Source organism: Protopterus annectens, chromosome 1.part0 (genome assembly GCF_019279795.1).
Source record: "Protopterus annectens isolate FY-2018-M chromosome 1.part0, PAN1.0, whole genome shotgun sequence".
In the NCBI taxonomy this organism is placed as follows: domain Eukaryota; kingdom Metazoa; phylum Chordata; order Ceratodontiformes; family Protopteridae; genus Protopterus; species Protopterus annectens.
The window spans coordinates 1775873598-1775889063 of NC_056725.1; the positions used below are offsets into that span (position 1 = coordinate 1775873598).

A 15466-nucleotide genomic window follows, 5' to 3' on the forward strand; every position below is an offset into this window, starting at 1 on the left:
GTTCCAGTGGCAAAACATTTACTCTTTGTTGCACAGCAGAAGATATCAGACAGAATAGCGTGAAGTGTTTTATCACTAATCAAGATTGCATTTCCGGAGAAGATGATTAAGAATAGATGAGAAATGTTTTCTTGGTCTGAAAATAAACCATTTCAATTAATGCTATATCTTATAGACAAAGTTGGTGAGGCTTACTGATTATAGTTTTCGGGACTGCTGTTGGGGCTACTATTGTGAAAGGGAATGACAACTACTATTCTGACAAAGCCAGTTGTACGGTTGAGATGAAAAGATTCTGGAGCAGCTCTGCAAGACAGTGTTTTATACTTACAAAGAAGCACCCAGGCACATTGTCAGGCCTCACAGACATGGTGTTTTCACCTCTGAGAAGGCCTTTAGGACTTGCTCAGAAGTTATCTTCATCAGGTTTAGTCAAGATATCGTACAGGGGAGGCTACAGTGAGATACAGGGGAAAAGTGTGAGCTAAATGTATTAGCTAATATGTTGGCTACATCATTGGGGTGGAAGGAATAAGACTGTGATGTATCCATTTGGCACACTGATGAGTATTGTTCCAGAACTGAGTATTGTTCCAAAAGTTACTAACGTAGGTGAAGAACTTTGTCTATGCTAGTGGTGGTGGTGGTTTTCAGTTCAAATATAGCCTTAGTGGATTTGGTTTTATTTCTAAGTTGTCTGCTTTTCTTACTGAGTTTAGTTTTGGAATGAGGAATATAAGCATATTCCTGAGGGAAAGGGATTTTATTTTGTTATATATTTAGTTAATACCAGTGTTCCATCATAGGGGTTTGTTCTTAAATTTTCCATAGTATTTGTGTCAGCGCAGAACAGAAGCCTTGATGCAGACACTGAGGTGAACATAGAAATTTTCTGTAAATGTACTGATGTTGAACACTGGATGCATAAGAGCAGAGGGACATTTGAACTGCATCAGGTCATCAGCTAGTTTCAAAAAGTCTGCATTAAAGCATCCCTAATGATAGTAGGATTAGTGAGGCATATAGGTTGGTCCAGTAATGGGGTAACTCTAGATGTACAGCATAATGGTGCTGTGTTAGTGATGGTCAGCACCAATACATTTGTACCCTGAGCCATTGTGCATATTTATTTGCAGAAGTTGACTTCTTCCAGTTTATGATGGATAATTTAAATCACTAAGAATAACAGTGGTTGGTGTAAATGGTAAGAGCTTCAAGCTTGTTCAGGTTAGCATCATGGGTAGTCTGTGTCACTGAAGAGATTTTATAGCATGCCCAAATATAGGATCTTACTGATAGTAGGATGTGGAGGAGATCCAGGTCATTATCATGCTGTATAAATCTAGACATGATGACATTATAGAAGAATATAGACACACCGCCACCTATAACAGAGACTACATTAAGCCTCATCGGTAGTCTGTGTCACTGAAGAGGTTTTATAGCATATCTGAATATAGGATCTTATCAATAGTAGGATGTGGAGGAGATCCAGGTCATTATCATGCTGTATAAGTCTAGACATGATGGCATTTTACAGGATTAGAGACACACCACCACCTGTAACAGACACTCCCTCTGGAGGGACTGAAGGACTAGCAGGCACTGAATCTGAGTAGGGAGGATGTGTCCCCAGTGCACACTGAAACTGCGTTTTGGTGATGATGCATAAGTCAATATTTTCTAAGGATAAAAAGACTTTCAGGGAGGGGGAGTTTATTTTTTTCACATTTTCTTTCCCATTTCCCAAAAGGAAGGATGATGATACACCTGTGTAAAGGAAATGTGCTTCAGAATACAACACCTTTAAACACTTTGGCTGAGAAACTGATCATGGTATGTATGGGTCTTGGGCTGGCAATTTCTTTAGAATGCATATCAGCAAGAAACTACACTTCGGGAAAATATTACAGTATTTTGTTGAGCTACATGTGCTACAGCACTATTTTTGCTAGGTTGTACTGAAATGAGAAAACATTCTGGCTGAACCCTTGCTATAAAATTTGTCTCCAATTCATTTACAGTGGTGTAACTCAGCTTCCAGGTACTAATCTGTATTTCTGTCCTTTGTTTCAGAATATAACATGTTACTATTTTCCATGCTGTTAAATTAGCAGACCCCATTTTGAAGAATGATGTCTAGACAATTAAACATCTACATTGCTTTTATGGGAATACAGTGCAAAATAATCACTGGAGCCTTTAGCTGTATATGCAGTCCCCAGCAACTATATGTAGCTGACCAGCACCTGAGTCCACCACCTGTTGGTATACCATCCTGTGCCAGGCAGACATAGGGTTACCACCCATCCCACTTTGCGAGGGACAGTCCATTTTTGGGCAGTTGTGTCCTGCAAAAAAATTGTAAAAATGGCAAATGTCCTGAGATTTTAGGACAAAATTATTTCCTATATTTTATGTAATAGTTGCATAAAACAGTTATTCTGTATCTGAAACACCTAAATATTATAAGAAACAGAATAAGCAACTCAAATACTGCAAGTATAAGCTTTTATTTAGACAAAGAAGTGATGTTGTGCCCTTTGTACTGGACATGGGTATGTTTTGCCCTGCAAAAACTGACATTTGTACCAAAAATGTCACACTTTGGGCATTTGAAAAGGTGGCAACCCTAGGCAGGCAGGAAGATAGTGCTCTGTGATAATAAGCAACAAAAGCGTTGACACTGCTGTGTGGATGCAGACCGACCCACTGAACTGTATACAGTACCTTAGCACCCTGTATACTGCTAAATCCATTTCAGATATAGTAAGTTATCTTTAGTATGTTAAAAGATTCCACATGAGGGCTGTTTACTTAACTGCATGGCATTCATTCAGCACAGCATCTGTTTGCTGATGTAATACTGTCAAGGATGCCAGAGCCATTTTAATGGTCCCAGGCCACATAACTTGCATTTTCTTAGCCTATGCTTCCATTTACACACAGATTTCTAAAAGAAGCATTTGGGTATATTGTACAAAGTGCTTGTAGGAACCTGCTCAATAGTTACCCAGATTTAAAGCCTGTGGTAGCATTGCCTAAAGCTGATGTTAGCATCAATGGATTTTTTTCACAGTCTTTTTATCCTGGTAGGCAAGTAGCTCAAAAAGAAGTCTTGCATGGCCGCTCTACTAGGGATTTTTGGGACGTGCTATAACCTTGTAGAAGTGAGTCTCTTCATCCCTCTCCTCTGTGCCAAACTGGAAGCCAGTACAGGTTCTAGTTTAGGTGCTTTAGGTGTGCGACTCAGAGCAGAGTATGTTGCTGCCATTGCGCCCTGTAATAATAATAATAATAATAATAATAATTAACAACATTAATAAAGTTAGTGAATGATTTAAGGATCTTTTCTGCATTGTTACAGTTTTGCTGACATCATTTGACTTTGTTTTATTACTTCCTGCATAAGGTGCTCATTTCTAAAATGTTTCTCACTATTTTGAAATGTAATTTATTGCTTGTGATAACTCACTGTATAAAAAAATACCTTCTATGTTGACACTACAGAGGAGTAGGCATCTTATTGTGATGCTATATGTAGTGCAGTAGCCATGCATTTGTTTTGTTAGATAAAGCTCCTTTATAAGGAAGATCTGGTAACCAGTATAAACAATGGCACTACAAGCTTATTACACTTAGTATACTTACAGCAGTACTGAGTGTAATGACATTGCAATACTTCTGTGATGTTATAGTTAAGTATAGGCATGCAGTACATTGAAGTATGACATACAGGTGTGTGTGTTTGTGTTTGTGCACGAGTGTGTATGTGTATACAAAATACGCAATTTTTCAAGGCAGTGTCAGACAAATGATAAGACAAAGGTTGAATAACATTTAGCAACTGAAATATATTGCATTATATCTTTATTCACAAGTCAATAAACAAACTTATATTACCTTTAAGTATATTTAACATTCTACTTTCTGTCCATCCCTTTATTCCTCCTTCCTCTTTCTCCACATGTCTTGCACTACCTTAAATTTTTCAGTGGACCCTGCTTCACCACCAGTTCCAGATGTCCATACCATTTGTCTATGGAAGAAGCACTTTCACAGATCCAGATAGTAGTTGCAACTACAAGTTGCTAACTTCATCAGTACTTTCTGTCTAACTTTCCCTTTTAGGATGACCCCTTCACATCTCACAGACATAATGCTACATACCCACATCTTTTTAACTATCTCTTCTGCCCTCTTATGGAAGAATTTCCAGATGTTTTAGTCTCTGGTTATATCTTTTACCCTACATCCCATTAAGTGTCTGGTAAGTTTTCTCACACCTACCTTCGTCAGTTTGGTGTCCCTTTCCTTATAAGGCCTCTAGAATGGCACATAGTGCCCTGGGTGTGCTCTGACTGTGGCCTAGCAAAGAGGCATCATTACCTCTTTGCTTCTGAAGTGTGTCCCCCTAATGGAATGTTGCTGCTGCCATTGCCATCTCATTCTGCTCCTGGTGCACCAGTCCAGCGAAGGCAAATGGCTCCATATTGCTTTCTTGTTCATTTGTCATCATTTCCCCTTCCCCAGCTGATAATTCACATGAAGGAAATTGTGGGCCAAGTGCAGTATTTTGCACTTGTCTGCACTGAAGCTCAACTATCATCTGTCTGCCAACTTGGCCAGTCTTTACAAATAATTTCTTAGATTTCTCCCTACATTACCTTCCAGTTTGGTATATTCAGACCTCCCATATCCTGCCTGTCTTCTTTATTTTGCCCTATGTTTCTCCCATTCTGTTTTGTCTAGGACTGATACATCATAATGGCCCACAAGCACACCCCTTCCTCTATCTTAACATCAGGGCACTTACATTTGTTTATGACCCTATCTGCTTCCTTGTCCCCTTCATGGAGTAGTGTTCCTCCTCCCCCGACCTTGCATTTGATGCCTTTTTAAGTAGTTTCAAATTCTACTTCCATCATTTTCATCTCTTTCATTGTTGATCAGGTAACTCATGCCCCGGCCCTCCTGTTACTGGCCAATGTTTCTGTGATGCCAGTCATGTCCAGCCTCCCCTACTGCATCAGTGTCTGCAGCTACCCTATCCTTTACTGGGTGGAGTTTCCTGTATGATCTTTGCAAGATGGAGGAGAATCTACTGGTGGAAGAGGCTGTTAGTTCCTTGAAAAGAGAAGTTTTTCAGCCTACAGAAGAAGTCAAGTTTTCTGAAGTCTGAATTATCTATTGTAAAAAGAGAGAAGGAGAAAAAGGAAAGTATGCCAGTAAAATCCATGCTGCCTGAACAATGTGGTGGTGGAATTAGCCACTCTAGAAGAATATTGTGTCAGCTGATGGAGTCTGTGCTGAGACCGCAGTGGAGAAGAAGAACACTGTTACAAACACAGCATTACAAGTAGATTGGTGTTGTTCACCTCACTAATTAATGTGAGGTAAGTGAAAGAATCATAGATGGAACCAAGATAAACAACAGGAAGTACAAGTCCTTAAAAGCTTTGTTGGCACTTTGAAAGCTACTACTATAAGTAAAATTTGAATATAAAAATGATAATGTCATTTATTTGTACTTTAAGGGGCTTGTGACTTTTATTCCTGACAGAATGTTTGTAGTCAAAATGGCAGTGATGGACTAGTGCAGGAAAAAAAAACATAGGATGCTCATGCACTTCCGAATGGGACTGGAAAATAATTAATTAATCAATCACTGAATTAATTATGCACATTGGCTGGGTTGACTATACCTGGCTGTGCCCATTTACAGAGGGGGCCTGGGGAGAAAAGCTCCACAGCCATTACAACAGGATGCTTATAAAGTGCACTAGTTTTAGATTTTGCCTTCATATTGCATTAATGTTGTGTCTTTCGGCTTTTACCGGTTAGGGGTCACCACAGTGGAACTCTGGTCCGCTAATGATTGGTAGTAGATTTTTACGTACTGAGTTGCCAGCTCTGACGCACAATCTTCAACTAAGGTACGCCCATTCACGCATGTCTCCACACAGAAGATGCTTTAGCTGAGAATCGAACAGGACAACGTCTTACTGTGAGGCGACATTGCTACCGCAGCACCACCACCGCAGTATTGTGCATAAATATTTCAAGCAAATTTTCTCACTGTCTACCCACATTAAAAAAGCATTAATGTTAAACTAGTTGCAACATAAACCCTTTTCTCAAAATAATAATCAGAATTTGAACCAAGACTGACACTTTTACCCATGTGGGGTAATACTTCATATGGCATTTTGTTAATAAATTTACATAGGGATATGTGCCTGCTTTTTTACAAGCTTTTTCTGGTCTTCTTCTTACAGCACCTTAATATTTTTTCTTCTCTTATCAACATTTGCCTCATTTCCTAGAATGTTATGCACATCTGGAATTACTTGTATTGCTTTCCATTGGCTACATCATCTGGAATTACTTGTATTGCTTTCCATTGGCTACATATCCATTCTACAACTAATTGTATATGCTCTGCTTAATTCTACATTACTACTCCTTATGTTAATAAATGGTTCATTAACATCTCCCTTCAAATTCAACCTTGTACACACTTGTCCTGTTTTATTTTACATATTTAACACTTCATTCAGCAACTCACTTTTATAACATCTCTCAATGAAAAGATACTACAAAATATTCAATCCATTTTATGTGAGAACGAATTGTCTAGGTAGATTCAGGCTGCAGTGGTGGGAAGCAAGGAGTGTCCTTTCAGAAAAGAAAATTATGCATGGGGATTCTGTAGTCCTGCAAGATCTCCAATAAGAAAACAATACTGAAAATATAGGAAAATACTTGTCAGTATTCCCTCACCTAAGTAACGTGGAAAATTCTTACATTACTGTAGAAAGAATGACGTGTGTAGTAGTTTGAACCCATTGCAGTAAATGATCTAAGGTGATATGGAATCAAAAAGTAGGTCATTTCAAATTAATGTAATGGAATTGTTTGATGTGGGGATTAAGGTTGTATATTGGACATACTGAACTGAATGCAACATTCTTTGAGTTCTGAAAGATATTTAGTTTCATTATGTTTCCTACAGAAAAAATTATGAATAAATTCATGTATGCTGCAAGAAAGGAAAAAGTGTTATAATGAGGCTACTTAACTGGAAGCATACAGTTGTGATAAACAGATTTCTTTCAGAATAAAGGGAGGTAGTCAGCAGACTGCCAGTAGGTTCAGCATTTGGGTGTCCTATTTCAGCACGTTTGTATTAACATTGTTAAAGGGTAGATATACCCCTGTCGTATGATCAACATTAGGGTGTGCACTTAGGAAGAAGGTAAAATACAACAGGAGTAATCTGACAAAATCAGAGAAACTGTAAAGAATATGGCAATCGAAAGTCAAATGAAATGTGAACTCATGATACTGAGGCACAATAATGCAGTGCAAACATCTGAAGCATTTCACGAGCATTTCAAAAGTCACAAAGAAAAATAAAGACTAGGAAAAGATCAGATAGTCTGATTTAAAGACAGCTACATAATGTGCAGCATAGTGTTGTTTGGATGTGCAGTATGTATTAGGAATAGGATTACTCAGATGGCCTTACACATCACTAGGGAGGCATACATTGTACATCAGGTTGTGGGTTGGTACAATGGTTAAAGTGTTTATTTCACAGATATAAGGTATAGGGTTTGATTCTCACCTTTGAAAGGGAACTTCATTAGTCTTAAAAGTCTCACAAGGACAAGTAGCCTAGTATTTACTTATTAACCTATTCTACATCCCTTGTAGCCGAGGGTTGTGAGAAAGGAAGGCACAGTACAGGATAAGAAAGCAGAGAAAACACATCTTGAGGATTATAAGAAAAGTCAGCATAAATCAGATACAGTATGGCAACAATTTCCAAAGAAAGATATGTGGACAGACAGATAAAGGAGTTGGACTTGATCTGAGAAAGATAATATATAAAAGGTAAGATATAAAATGATTTATCATCTGCGAACTGTGCAGCTGCAAAATTACAGAAAAAAATGAAAGTAGCTCTATGTGGTTTTGATAATTTCTGTTCTCTGTAGTTCAATACACATTGTAGCTTTATGTTGTGATAAAAACACTTACTGGTGTTCTGATGATTGAAGGGAAATTGTTTTTTTTTTTAGTGTTGTGTGCTGATTATATTTTTTAAATTACAGAAAAAATGAAACAATTTTATATGTAAAATTTGGACCTCTTCTACTACAAAAGTGCATATTGTTTATTTTTCATTTTTGACAACAGAATTAATTTAGTCCTACTGTTTTCTTAGCAAGAAAGTTGATGAACTCACCATTATGTTTATGGAAGCAATTAAACAAAATTATTATTTATGAAACTGGGTGCACCAAAGTAAGCGTGGATTATTATACTGCTGCTTACCTTAACCAGCTGAACATCCTGTCGGGTGAGCTGACTCTGTGGTAAGTAGTCTCGGTTCACTATCCAGGGGTGCCGAAGAACTTGGGCTGCGGATTGGCGCTGATGGGGATCCACATGCAACATCTTGGAAACAATGTCCTGAAGGAAAAAACAAAACCACAGAATTATGAGGCTTGTTGAAGGTCCAGGAGAAATGGTGCCATTTCAGTATGTAGCACTACATTCAAATCTAACTTAGTGAGGCCTACAATGTGAAAAATGGTTACTGTGTAGGGAAACTATTGCTCTTTTCTCTACTCAGAACCATGACTCTATGTGTTTTAAAGAAATGAATACACTCCAGATCTAAAACTAATTACACTACCTTCTGTAATCTTCCTTGATGCAGAAAATGCACACTCACACATTTCCACCAGACCCAAGTAGCAATGCTGATATGTGGGTAGAGTGACAAATTTCATGACAACAATTCTGGCTAGACAGGACTTCTGCACTTATTTTCAGTACCTCTTGGCTACAAATGAGCAGTTTTACTCCTGTTTTGGACTGAAAGGCATGGCTGAAGCATTGGAAGTTGAATAGCTGGTAGATTAACAGTATGACTTATGGATAACCACTCATGAGTGCCTCAGCTGCTGATTCTCTGACATCACTGCATCCTTTCCCCAATATATATATCATCTGGCACTGATTACAGTTAATGGGGGTGCAAGTGGCCTTACCCTGCATGGACAGACTTGAGAACAAAGCACCCCACAGGGTGCAGGTTGATCTGCAAAAAAATCTGTATTTTTTGTCTGTGTTGCATTTAACTTGCCATTTTCTAAATAATTTTTCTGTTATTGCTATTTTTTCATTCTTTCTACACTTCTACATTGTGCCATCTATAGAGGCTAACTTTCCCCTTGTTTATGAACTCCATTGCATAACACTGTTCCTCCAACAGAGGCTTTCTTTCCTCTTTGTCCTCTTGCTGTGTGTCTTACAAAAAGGATCAGCTCTAGTACTGACTTACATAGTAACCAGGTAGTCACCAGCCTTTAATCTGAGCTGACTCCATTAATATGACCCTCTGTGTCATACTGCCAAACCATTATTTTATTTATATTGTCACTGTGACATCTACTCCATGTATGTCTAATGTGTTTGACAATCTGTTCTGTTAAATATCGTGTTGATATTTAAGTAAGGGGGGCAGTTAGCATTGTCACCTCACAGCAAGAGATTCTCCGGTTCAATTCTTGGCTGAGGTGCCCTCTGTGTGGAATCTGAATGTCTTCCTGCATTTGCCTGAGTTTCCTCCAGGTGTTCCGGTTTCCTCCCACGTTCCAAAGACATGCAGTAGGTGGATTAGACACTCTAAATTGTCCCTAGGTGTGAGTGTGCAGATGTGTGTGGTGCACCTGCTGAGGAGTGTTGGGCCTTGGGCTAGCAACCTGAGCCCATAAAACCCATAACTACTGTAGAAACAATGAGTGCTGAAAGGTGCTCATTGCCTGATGTACCACATGGTGCATAAATGGGAAAGAGAGAGAGATTTAAGTAGGCCATGCCCATATACATGTTCAGATATAATATCCTGCCTATTGCCTAATAAAAGAACTATTTTAGAGTTGCCTAGCATTACTTTCCTGTTGTGAATTTATAACCTTCCTGTTGTCTTTTCAAACTCGAGACTACAATGGCAACGCCTCCATATGGAGGCTTGCCTGCATTATAGAGTTGTTCCTAGAGGGCTTTGAGGTGATTATAACAAAAGGGGAAAACTTGCTGAGACTAAATGGATAATCAGAATGCAGGCAGATAAACTACCAGGGATTAATGGCTCTGTGCCTTTAAAGCCAGTGTTAAAGACACGTAGATCTCATCAATAAATTAATAGAAGGTTTTTATTGGTCTGTTTTAATTGGTTTTAGCATATTTAAATTTGATTACTTGAGTTGTATTTTAGATCCGATGAAGCACGCACTGTGTGAAAGCACTTATCCAGCTTTTATTTTTTTTGTAATAAACTTTACATGCTTACAGCTGTGGTGGTCACTTGGAGATTTTATTTTCTGCCAATATTGTCTATTCAACTGAGTGACTTTTGGTGGCTGCTGGTAATTTTTCTTGTTTGCTTGAATTCATAACATCTTTGAGCCTTTGCTCTGCTGAGCTCCATACATTTCCAAATATATCTGTTCTGCACTAATTCCATGATTGTCCTTACAGCAGATCAAACTGAAAAGTAGTTATGAACTTCTCTAATGCTTCCATATGAAAAATAATTCACAGTTCCCTATTTAAGTCTTTAGAAACATGTCCCTATCCTTATTTGCTAAAAAGGTTAGTAATTGGTATTATCAGTTCTTTTTATAACCACACACAACACTAAGTGCATATTCAGTGGTACAGAAAATATGTGTCAGCATAAGACATCACTAACTAAACTGATCAGCACCATATGGACATATTTTTGAGTCTAATTCAGTACAGTAATGCAAGCAAGCAGCCCCAGTTTCTCGCTTATCTCATCCCCCTACCTCCTACAAAAAGTATTAGGGTTACTCTCCAGGCAGGAAATGGGTAGCAGTATCCATTGTGTTGCCTCACAGATTAGAGTTAGGAGGCCTTTATTTATTAACTTTCCTTTTGTTTGTTTGTGTATTATTTATCGGGTAATGAGGCCAATGAACTAGTTTTAGAAGTATTCAAATACGACCTGGGCTAAAGGCAAATGATACATGTACAATGTTACAAACAGTAACATATTAACATAGTATGTAGCATAATTTTTATAATTATATTATATTGTATTATATTATATTAGAATATTTTATATTATATATTATATTATATCATATCATATTATATTATGTTATATTATATTATATTATATTATATTACGTTACACATTGTACTTAAGTAGCAACTCACTGCAATTGAAAGACCTGCAACCAGCTGTAAGATAAATTGTCGCAGCACTTTTTATTGACATGTTATATTGCCAGACACATCCAAAATGAAGCAAAGTGACACTTTCATTGCCACTCTGCTTCCCCCTGTATTTCAAACACATTTAAGCTGAGCAGTAGCAGCATGCTCTTCCCAGGTTTCAACAGGGATTCCCTTCACAAGGTTGAAGTTTCAAAACTTTGAACTGCAAATGGTAGAGGCCATAAGATCGAGGTTTTGAAACTTCGAACGTTTTGAATGGAGATTGCCATACAGCACAGAATGTGAAATGTACCATTTTCCTCACTGTACTGCGATGTCAGAGTTGGTATATTTATTTAGCAGTGGGTGTAGGGGTGCAGGGAGGCAAAAACATAAAAAAAAAATTTCAAAGGTTCAAAACTTCGATTTTATGGTCTTGGCAGATAGCAGTTTGAAGTTTTGAAACTTCAGGCTTGTAAAGTAACTCTTTTTACAGATCCTGGTTACCCATGGTACGAAATATGAAATAATCAATGTTCATTACAGGCTCCTTATTCCTTCTTTTCTTTATGGCAGCACACTGTCAGAGTAATGTTATATACTTGGCAAGTATTTGAGACATGAGTGGAAGTCCTATTGTAGTATAGCTATGTTATACACTGAATGTGTGGTGAATGTTATTTAGATAGCGGTACCACTGAAGATAGTGATATCTGTAGAGAACTGTACCACTCACTCAAATTTGCACTCAACAAAATTAAAATATGCAAAAGAAATATATTTTTCTTTGGAAGGGAGGTCTTAGCCCCCTTCACCCCCATGCAGGAAAGATACCCTGCATCATTAAATTTACAATTGTAATTCTGAACAATTATTCAAGAAGTGCAAGTTCTCTGATAAGATGAATATGGTTTCAAGCAGCCAAACAGCATTAATTTGGGTTTCATTATATAATACAGATACTGGTTTTCATTGTGTGCATTGCTATGCATAAAAATCAACCATTCTGAGAATTTATTTGGCTCAATGATCTTTAATGCAGAGGAACCTGTACTCAGAATAAAATAATAACAATAAAAAATAGTAATAATAATAATAATAATAACAACATATCTCCAAACTATATATTTCTGTAACCAAGCCTGTTTCTTTCTGACTCATAAAAATGTGCTGGTTTTATTATTTTCCCTAACCGATTCACTTTCATTTAGTAAGAAGAAAGTTCACTGTGGAATGGAAATCATCCCCCCTCCAAAAGAAAATGATATAAGAGCACTTGTGTTTCTTTTCTTTCAGATTTAAGCAAATAGTCATAGCTGTATGGTACCTTACGCTTTGTGCAGGAGTACAATAATGTCTGTTGCATTCACTTTTGCACAGCTAATTTGTATCCCTGGCTTAATTCAGAATTTGTTAAGAAGGAATTATTTCTGGTAAATCATATATCAGATTGTGCTCCAGTCACAGCGCTACAGTTTTGTACCTTTTACCTTCCTTTCCCATATACTGTAGCACTGTTTCTTCTAAACATGTGAAGTAAGACATAATAAAAACATGACATTGATTAGACAAGGATCAAAATAAATGCACCTTATTTTTGTGATTTTGCAGTCCTCTCCAATTTTAATATTTAGTTTTCAGTGTTTGCTATGACTTATTGCACAAAATCTGCTGAGTTATAAGCTGCATTTAAAATACTTTTTGAAAGTTATGTTTTATTAAAGTAAGTGTGAATTTCCAACTGGTTCCTGAAGCAGAATGGTTATGATAAATAAAAAAAATGAATTTAGTGCTGGATCATGTTATACTGCGCCACATAAAAAGTACTGTGCGTTATCATCATCATCATCATCTTCATCTACATCAACAATTTTCACTTTTTCATATTTTACATGGGATTGGGGTGTTGACTGCGGTGGTGGTGCTGCGGTAGCATTGTTGCCTCACAGTAAGACGTTGTCCTGTTCGATTCTCAGCTAGAGCATCTTCTGTGTGGAGACATGCGTGAATGGGTGTACCTTCATTGAAGGTTGTGCATCAGAGACGGCAACTCGGTACGTAAAAAATCTACTGCCAATCATTAGCGGACCGCAGTTCTGCTGTGGCGACCCCTAAGCGGGAAAAGCCGAAAGACACAACAACATGGGATTGGGGTTTTATGTCAACTGTTGCCACTTCTCTCCATTCAGTGACACTCTATTTCCCTCTTCAACAGTCATGCCCACCCATTTCAAGGTTTTCTCTCATGCAACCTTCCATCTCTTGGCTAAACATCCTTGTCTCATCTGTCCCTCCCCTATCCTTTTACCAGTCTTTTCCAGGTCTGCCCCATCAAGTCTTTTGCTTTTCTTCACACATTTCAGAACCATCATAATTTATTCTCCCTTACCCTTTCTGTGATTGTGCCACTTTGGTTTCTGCTCTGATATCCTCATTTCTTCCTCTGTCTGACAATGTGCATTCTACTACTCATCTAAGGTGCTTCATTTCCATCACTTTTACCTGTGTCATGTAGACTGCCTTCACCGCTCAAGTTTCTGTGCCATGCATATCTCTCAACTGTACAGATTTTTGAGGAATGTCCACATTTTTGCCTCATAATTTTGGTCCATTTTTCATAAAATTGTGTTTTATTTTGGCAAATTAGTAGTAACTCATTAAAGAATGAAGTTAGAAAATAATAACAGATGTTTGAGTTTCAGACTTCATAGCCTTCAGAAAATTCATGCTAATGCAAAACCTGTTATTCTACCAACTTTCTAAGTTTGTAGGAGCAATATTTAAAAACTGTCCCTATTTTTGGGCCTCTGTCTCACTTTTATTAATGGCTTTGCCCAGATTTCTTGCTCTAATACTTGGAGAGGTATGGTGCCATGCAGAAGCACAGGCAGCACCACGGTTTTCTACACCTTACTTTTTCAGCTTTGCTGACATTCTTCTGTCATAAAATACCCCTGACATGAGTTGGGTGCAGTCCCTTTGATTCTGTCTTTGACCTCCTCATTCAGACTTCCCTTCTCCTCAAGCACATTTCCCAGACACTTGAGCTATTAACCTGTTCCTCTTTTTTTTCTCTTCTTAGTTTTAAGTTTCTTCTGATTTCCCTGTTTGTTGCCATGACTACTGTCTAGTCTGTAATCAGTTTAATCCCATATGTCTTTATTTTTTATCCCAGTCTCCTATCATGTGTTGAAGTTCCTGTTCTGACTCTGCATGTAATGCCACATTGTCTGTAAACAGGTTTGTTGATCTGTCAACTCTGACATATTTCCTGATTTAGACTATCATTAAAATAAACTGCAGTGGACCTAGAGCTGAGCCCTGATGCATAGCCACTCCCAGTGGGAGCCCCTCTGTGAGTCCAAACACTGTTTGTACGTTTGCCCTTGGGTCCTAGGACATAGCTGGAACTAATTCTGCAATGTCAGAGACTTCAAATCATCACAGAACTGCCCATATCACCTTTTTAGGACCCTGTAAAATGTTTTATCCAAATCTACGAATGCTCAGTTGAACTGTTTCCTCTTCTCCAGCGTCTTCTCCACCATCTGTCTCACTGCAAATATCAGGTTATAGGTACTCCATTTTACTCTTAATTCAAACTGCTCATGTCTCATCTTACTGCCATTGTGTCTATCCATGTATACCCCCTCCAACACCTTCATACAGCAAGACATGAGTTTGATACCTCTGTACTGCCCAAAGTTGTGAATGTTCCCTTTGTTCTTGTACACTGGTACTATAATGTTTACTCTCCAGGTATCTAGAATATGCCTCTCTCTCCCCACACTGCCGTCAGCACCCATAGAAGCCATTTCTTCCCAATGCACTGCCATCTTACTCGTATCTTCAGTAACTCATCTGAGCCTGCTGTTTTCCTTGACTTCATCTTGTTTTGTGCTTCTTGTGAAGAGGGTTCTTCTTCCTCTGACATTGTAGGCTGTGCATACAGCAGTACAGCTTCTGTAGGATTTTCCTCATTTAGAAGCTCTTTCAAAGTACTCCTTCCATCTGCCCTTGATGCCCTTCTGTACTGTTATCTGCATCCCTTACAACTGGCATTTGCCTGCTGTCTTTCTAATGTTATCTTTCAACGTGCTAGATCTTCTTTGTGCAAACTGATGTCTCTTTCCAGAAGCTGGCAGAATTGCTCTAATGTCTTGTTCTTTGCCAATGCAACTGCTCTCTTAGCATCTTTGTTAGT

At 38.1% G+C, this 15466-nt stretch overlaps 1 protein-coding gene across 2 annotated transcripts in view; it reads right to left on the bottom strand.

The window, feature by feature from the left end:
• Positions 1 to 15466, bottom strand: part of RPS6KA2 (ribosomal protein S6 kinase A2) — a 2145504-nt gene that overhangs the window by 4428 nt on the left and 2125610 nt on the right. The window contains exons 20-21 of one of the 2 annotated variants that reach the window (XM_044069485.1): positions 8344 to 8481; positions 2446 to 3280 (exon numbers count right to left, since the gene is read on the bottom strand). In XM_044069485.1, coding sequence (XP_043925420.1) covers positions 3155 to 3280; positions 8344 to 8481 — 264 coding nt within the window. In that variant the 3' untranslated portion in view covers positions 2446 to 3154. Of the gene's footprint in view, positions 1 to 2445; positions 3281 to 8343; positions 8482 to 15466 lie in introns of those variants that run through there. The other variant, XM_044069491.1, reaches the window with a different exon arrangement.